This window comes from Notolabrus celidotus, chromosome 13 (genome assembly GCF_009762535.1).
Source record: "Notolabrus celidotus isolate fNotCel1 chromosome 13, fNotCel1.pri, whole genome shotgun sequence".
Taxonomy (NCBI): Eukaryota; Metazoa; Chordata; class Actinopteri; order Labriformes; family Labridae; genus Notolabrus; species Notolabrus celidotus.
The window spans coordinates 30,266,984-30,274,589 of record NC_048284.1 but is presented as its reverse complement, the minus strand read 5'-3'; the positions used below and the strand labels follow the sequence as shown (position 1 = coordinate 30,274,589).

Sequence of the window (7,606 nt, the reverse complement as noted above, 5' to 3'; positions counted from 1 at the left end):
TGATGACCTGGCTTTCTTACTAAAATGATTATTTATTCTGAATATCAAGAGTGAGGTCCGGGAAAACCGGATCACACATGTCATATTAAATCAATTTGCAGAGAGAAGTCCGGCACATTTATTAACTCTATGGTTTCACCTCTTCCTGTTGACCGTGTGGCAAAATGTCAGTTTTGTGGATTTCATCATCTAAAGTATATAATATCATTAAAGAGTCAGAGGATCTGGCATCCTCTGACATCTCTGTACAGAAAGGACAAGGACCAAAACCAAGACTGGATGGATGTGATCTGCGGGCCCACAGGAAGCACTGTTAAAAACAAACATGACTCTAGTGGAAGTCACTGCATGGGCTTAAAATCATTTTCTGAAACCATTATCTGTGAACACAGTAATCATGGACGCTGTATTATCTGCTTTAAAGAGGAGAGGGACCACCTGACTCGTTATCAGCTCACAGGTCAAAGCCAGCGTCCCTGATGGTATGGGGATCATTAGAGTCCATGGCATGGGTAGCTTCCACATCAGTGCAGGCTCCATTAATGCTGAACAATATATACAGGCTTAGGAGCAACATATGCTGCCATCCAGACAATGACTTCTTCAGGGAGACTTTACATAATTCAAGACAACACCAATTCACATTCTGCACGTATTACAACAGCATAGCTCTGTAGTTGAAGAGTCTAGGTGCTGAACTGGCCTGCCTGCAGTCCTGACCTGTCACCTACTGAGAACACTTCAAGGCACAACAACTATCACAAAGGAGACCCTGAACTGTAGAGCACCTGAAATCCTCTATCAGACAAGAATGGGAGAGTATTTCAATTTAAACTCCAGAAACTGGTCTCCTGGGTTCACCAACGAAGAGCTGATGCAGCAAAACATTGGCAAACATGTCCCTGAATTGTCCCATGTTTGATACTCTGCATGTGGTTCAAATACAGTGGAAATCAATGTGCTGCCATAACAGTCTCAGCTGGGGGCATTTGCTCCATTTCCACCACTAGGGGGTCCAGTACTAAACTGGGGTGATAAGGTCAAGCTCTACCGTTATGTTAAAGTTCTTCCTAAAGGAGTTGATGTAAATGAGGTCAGGGCTTTTGGCAGGCCGGCCTGCTCCATATCAAACTGGGGGAACGATTTGTGGACGGGCTGCTCCTTTAGATGAATGTCAAACATGAAAATAGACAAACACAAACTCTTGTCTCAAAGGGAAGGGTTCATTTTGCAAACTGCTGTACTAGAAGAAGTAGGGACATATTGTACATGTTGTATTGACATCTCGGTTGGTGCTATTTCCAGTGTAGTGTCCTCTTAAAAGTGTCAGGATGAAACTGACCTCAGGGCGTTATAGGGCCATGTGGTGGATCAATGGCTGCTAACTGGAGTCCCAGTTTGCAGCAGCATCCCAACAGTGTCAGCTACACTGCACAGTCGGGTCTCATCTGTCTCCACAGAGACGACTAATGAGCCCTCATGACTCCACTACTCATGTATCTGCTCTTTTATGATTGCATTTTGCTGAAAGAAACAAGACAAGGACCTTAGAAAACATGTAAGTAAAACCAGTTTCTTGCCTTTCTGACTTTATATTTGATGAAAAATAACAGACTGTTTATTTCACTCTCTGACAGATGATAACAATGTGACAGAAGATGGGTGATTGGAACTTATTGGGGAGTATACTAGAGGAGGTCCACATTCATTCCACCATCGTGGGGAAGATCTGGCTCACCATCCTCTTCATTTTCCGGATGCTTGTTCTGGGTGTTGCAGCTGAGGACGTCTGGGATGATGAACAGAGCGAGTTTGTTTGTAACACGGAGCAACCTGGCTGCAAGAACGTCTGCTACGACCATGCGTTCCCCATCTCACTCATCCGCTACTGGGTCCTGCAGATCATCTTCGTGTCTTCTCCGTCTCTGGTCTACATGGGGCACGCGTTGTACCGATTGAGGACCCTGGAAAAGGAGAGGCACAGAAAGAAAGCCTGTCTGAAGGCTGAGTTGGAGGGGTCAGATCCGGTTCAGGAGGACCATAAGAGAATTGAGCGAGAACTCAGGAAACTAGACGAGCAGAAGAAAGTAAGGAAAGCTCCACTGAGAGGCTCCTTGCTGCGCACATATGTTTTTCATATCTTAACGCGATCTGTGGTGGAAGTGGGCTTCATTATAGGTCAGTGTGCTCTGTACGGGATCGGACTGTCTCCTCTTTTCAAATGTGAGCGGTTGCCTTGCCCGAACAGCGTCGATTGCTTTGTTTCAAGGCCAACAGAGAAGAATATTTTCATGGTTTTCATGTTGGTTATCGCAGGAGTTTCTTTATTCCTCAACCTGCTGGAGATCTTCCACCTGGGGGTGAAGAAGATCAAACAGAGCTTGTACGGATACAAATATGGAGATGATGACAGCGTGTACAGGTCAAAGAAAAACTCCTCAGTGCAACAGGTCTTAGCGCTCAATAACTCCTCACCGCAGAGGCTGATGCAGCTCACACAGAGGACCTTCTCTGTCGTGCCTGATGCTCATGTGGAGTCTTTGATTGTTGTCCCAGGGGTCTCTCAGAATCGGTTGGGGTCCAGCATCTCCACCCAGCAGCCAAGCCAAGCAGACATCCAAGTTGTCCAGCTGCTGGGGGCGGTAGAGCGCCGCCTCACTCTGGAAAACAGGAAGCCGTCAAGCAGCAGTGATGAGTCGAACGGACCGCATGGCTCAGCGCAGCTACAGTATGCAGGACCTCGACCCACACTCATGGGGGGCCACATAGAAATCCCTGCCTCTCTGAAGATCCCTCAGAGGAAGCACAGCAAAGTGAGCGTTTGTAAGGACTTCAGTGACATGAGCGACTCTCCGGAGAGCGACCACTACCCCACAGCCAGGAAGTGCAGCTTCATGTCCAGAGGACTGTCGGAGGGTAAGCTGGCCACACCGTCTGACAGCGGCGACTCTCAGAGCGGGACGGACTTGGAGGCCCAGCACCTCAACCAGGGGGAGAGTCCCATGGTGACACCGCCACCAGCCAGCGGGAGGAGGATGTCCATGGTGAGAACAGAAAATGAGAACATATTTATGTTTCATCTGGAGCTAATAAAAACACTAATGTCAATATTTCACGAAGTGAACAACAAATTTAAACTGAAACTTCACACAACACTGACAAAACTGAGTCTCACTAACAGAGGATTTAAAAATATAAGGAGTAGAAATGAAGAATAAAAAAGAATGAGCATGTTTCAGAATAAAAAAAACAAATTTTGTAAAAAAAAACAATTTTGTAAGATATGATAAATAAATAAGTACATTTGACAGATGGGTATGTATACAGAGAAATACTTGGAATATACATAGAGTCAAGTAACTAAGGATTTTATATTTACATTATTTTGACGTGTTTCTTAAGATAAGATAAGATGAGATAAGATAAGATACTCCTTTATTCGTCCCACAACGAGGAAATTCATGGAGATACAGCAGCAAACAAGAAGGTGTACAGTACAAGAATTTCAACAAGAATATATATAGAAAAAAAATTATGATTACATTCTAAATACAGTCTTATGTTATTTTTTTATTCACTTGGACCAAAAATAATGAATGAAATTAATTTATTAATTTTAAACTTAAATCAAACTTAAATGTAAACATTCAATGCATATGAATCAGTCATTTCCTTTCCTTTTATTCACATATTTCCCATTTTAGGGTTTCCTGTGGGTGGCATATGGTTGATGTTTTCTTCTTCTTTGTTTTATTTTTATTCATTCATATAAGCCCACGTTTATTTTCTTATTTCTCAAAGGATTATTTCATTCTTCATTTATTTCTAAGACTGTATGGCGTTCCCATGACTCCACACAAATAAAATAAAGAAATAGCATAAATAGGATTGCACATCGTCATGTGCTGTTCCTGTAAATGTCCCACTGCCATCTCCCCCTTAGCTCTGTAACAGATAGTCAGCTCAACAAAGAAACTCAATTATATACTGAAAAACAACAGTGGATATTGTGTGCCTGTGTTTGCTGCCCTCTACTGGACGAAACTGAAATAACAACATTGAAATGCCATCTTTTTTTTCGATGTTTTAATTTGGTTTTAATGGAAAAAAGATGACTCCTGATTTTATAAATGCATTCAGTTATTAAAGACTGGTGCTAAATCAAAACTTTTTTGAATATTGCTCAAATTTTCAAAGTGTATTCAAACATGAAAAGGAATTACATACAATGGTATATATTTTCTATTTCAGCATTTCATTTCTTCAACACGCTGTAGCCCCGGGGTCCCTAACTCAAAGACCCCAACTGTTCCTTGAGATGGTTTAACATTTCTCACTGCTCAGCTCAAATGAACCCATAGTGAAGCCCCAAAACAGATATTAAAAAGATATGAAAGAACAGCAGACAGCAGAACAAGCAGAACATAAGACTGTAGCAGTGGTAAGACATTCAATTAGACTTTCTTAAGTGACTCATTTTGTACTTGTTTAAACGGAAATCTATATTCTGATTTGCTGACGAGTCTAAACAAAACAAAACACACAAGAAATAAACACAATTCAGCTCAATTTATCAAACACATCTTAACACAACATCACACTCTGTGAAACAGTGTCTTTAGAGGGGTGCTGGTGTAATGTAGATGACCAACTCAATGGGCTGTAAATTAATGTATCTATACATCTATAAGGCAAAGTAAGACTTTACATAAAGGAGAAGTTAAAGATCAAATACACAGTTGCTCAGTTGTGGATGTAGGATAAACAGCCAGCTCCATTGTTCTCTCAAAAGGACTAACACAGGTGAGCTGGCTGTCCTCTATGAGCTCTGGAGCTCCTCCCATTCAGGCAGCAGGTGAGAAGGCCAGGGAGAGCCAAAGGAGGAGGGGGGATTTTCTACACACAAACAATGTCAGACTGGTTTGCAGAGTGGGGCTACCACTAGCAGAACTAGCACCACCAGCCTCCTTGCAGGTTAACGTCCACATGCCTGTGCTGGTTCCTCATTGCTCTGGTGAAGTGGTTATATGTCAGTTTAACCCAGAGCCGACCCTAACCGACTCAGTCCCCGAGGCAAGATTTAATCTGATGCCTCTTGTATTGTAGCCAACTCCACCAACAATCACATCACATATACACTTAAAGACAACTGACATACAGCTTTATGTTTGACACATTATGTTATTTTAAAAAAACATTAATAAAATGGTAACAACACTGATATTTAGCAGGAAAAAATAAAATTTTAAAGTACATAATGTAATAGTAGTAGAATTTATTCAGTCATTATATAACAATCATTTTCACAGTACAGTCACTTTCATTAAAGCAACAGTAATGTATTAAGTGATGACTGAAAAGCCAAAACTAAAATGCTTATTTCAGCCTAGCCTACATTTTCTATCAAATTAATCTACCAGCTTCCAAAGTGTAAAGAAAACAACCCCCCCCCCCCCCCCCCCCCCCCCCCCCAAAAAAACCCCAAGTAAATCATGAACACTTATAATCTTCAAAAACTGCTTTGGAAACCATTTTTTTATAAACCAAAAATGAATCACAAGCTTTTAAATGTTTACTGGCATCACTCCGCAAATTAACCCCAAATTGTATTATATAAAATAATATTATTTTTCCCATTATCTTCAAATTTTCTTCCTCACTCATTTAGAGTGCAAGCGGCGCCCCCTATGGATGGCTGTTGCCCCTAGTATTTTCCTATACTGCCTATTCCACGGGCCGGCTGTTGTTTAACCAGACAGCCTACGTACAACTTTATCTCCATTTACTAGATCGATAGAACATACTGACAAACCATGCCGCACTAAGAGACGACATCTGTCATCTGTGCTTGTTTACATCCAGGTAATAGACATAACATGTGAGCTGCATTTCAGACCTACAATAATTGAAATATCAATAATTATTTTAACTGACCAGTATATATCTGGTAGTGACCAGCCAACGTTTAATAATTTAGCTGGCTGAATGCGCACATCTCCAGTTGAGAATTAAATTTGGGAAAGTTTGTGAAGTACGACCTCATTTGTTCAACACTTACTGGCGTGACTGTGATTCAGGTCCACATTAACCAAAACACTGATGCAGAGTTATATTTTTGGGGGCTGATATCATGTTGCCTTTTCTGCTTGACTGTCTTTGAATGTTTTGCATCGTAGCAAAGAGGCCAAAAATTGCAGACGTTCATTCTAAACAACAACAGATACTGTAGGACATTATTTTGATTATAAGATGTAACAAACACAGAGTCATGCAAACTACTGTTATGGGCAAGACTCAACTCCTCCAAAAGGCAGCATGGAAGACATCCTTATAACTTTCACCTGCGCTCTGAATGTTCAGAGTGTGCAACCCTGGAAACAGTGGATAGTGTTAAAACTCAATCTTTAATTTGTTTGTATTTGCAGAAAGACATCAAGCTTTTCTTTACTTCAAATGCCAAACTCACTGAGTCACAGTCTTACCTGTGATGTAAATAATAACAACCTTTGTTTTCTTTCAGAGCATGATTCTGGAGCTGTCTTCAATCATGAAAAAGTGAACTCAGATGATGATTGGGAGCCTGTTGGATTTCTAAAGGACTGAGGGATCCTGATCACAGAGTGGTTCTCTGTTCTCGTCTTTATATACATATTATACTTATGTTTATACTTTCACATGAACAATAACTTCCGTTATGTAAACATGACATAGCAATGAGGAGCTTCATAAAAAGCTACATTTTCTGTACAAATGATATATCCAGCTTTGGGATCCTTTTATACTGATAGCTTGAACGCCTCACACTATTGGGGCTGATGTTTTTTTGGATCTGACGAACCAAAAATGAATCTGTTATATTTGGCTTAAAGCAAAGTGACTACTCATAAAATGAGACGAACAAAGCGTGTTTAAATATTTGACTGAAGATTGTAATAAAAGATCGTGGAATACGATCGTGGAATTGGCGAACACAGAAAATGAGAGAAGTGTAAATCAGTGTTTTTTGTTTGGAATGAGCTGGAGAAAAAAAGGGCTCTGCAATGTAAATATTTGACTGAGAGTAAAGCTTGCTATTGTTTTTGAATATATCTGACCATTGGATACTTTAATTTTAAATGTAGTTGATGTACTGATGTTTTTTAATAAACTCATCCCCCTCTTCAGCAAGACTGAACTGTTTGTCTGAGTGGTTTGTTTTTAAAATGAAGGACTGATTTTAAAATAGAATAGAATAGAATATATTCATTGTCATTGTCACAAGTACAACAAAATAAAGTGCAATCTTGTTTCAGTGCAAATAGTTAATATAAAAAATATGTGCTAAGAAAACACAAGAAACCCACAAGACGGACAAACTCACACATACATCTACATTTGACATTCATTGCACCATTCCCGTGGGCAAGATATAGATATCACAGTACTGAATCTATGTTTTAGCAGTGTTCAGTGCAGTTATGGCTGCAGGGTAGAAACTGTTTTTCAGTCTATTTGTCCTACTTTTCATGCACCTGTACCTCCTGCCTGATGGCAGCAGTTCAAAAAAATTGTGACAAGGGTGCGATGAGTCCTGCACTATGTTTTGGGCTCTCCTGATGCAGTGGGA

At 40.5% G+C, this 7,606-nt stretch overlaps 1 protein-coding gene across 2 annotated transcripts; it reads left to right on the top strand.

Annotated features, from left to right (window-relative positions):
* The first annotated feature begins 733 nt into the window (after positions 1 to 733).
* Positions 734 to 7,174, top strand: cx52.6 (connexin 52.6). Of its 2 annotated transcripts, XM_034698931.1 has the most exons (3): positions 734 to 1,558; positions 1,638 to 3,044; positions 6,521 to 7,174. In XM_034698931.1, the coding sequence occupies exons 2-3, from the start codon at positions 1,659 to 1,661 to the stop codon at positions 6,557 to 6,559; spliced, it is 1,425 nt and encodes a 474-aa protein (XP_034554822.1). In that variant the 5' UTR covers positions 734 to 1,558; positions 1,638 to 1,658; the 3' UTR covers positions 6,560 to 7,174. The 2 variants fall into 2 exon arrangements, with proteins under 2 accessions (XP_034554822.1, XP_034554823.1); XM_034698932.1 differs by lacking the exon at positions 734 to 1,558 and having other exon boundaries at positions 1,608 to 3,044.
* Positions 7,175 to 7,606: the final 432 nt, after the last annotated feature.

Bases quoted from the DNA above. Each gene is read 5' to 3' on its own strand.
- cx52.6 (XM_034698931.1), top strand. From the start codon at position 1,659: ATGGGTGATTGGAACTTATTGGGGAGTATACTAGAGGAGGTCCACATT. The intron at 3,045-6,520 runs GTGAGAACAGAA...GTTTTCTTTCAG, and splicing joins GCGGGAGGAGGATGTCCATG to AGCATGATTCTGGAGCTGTC.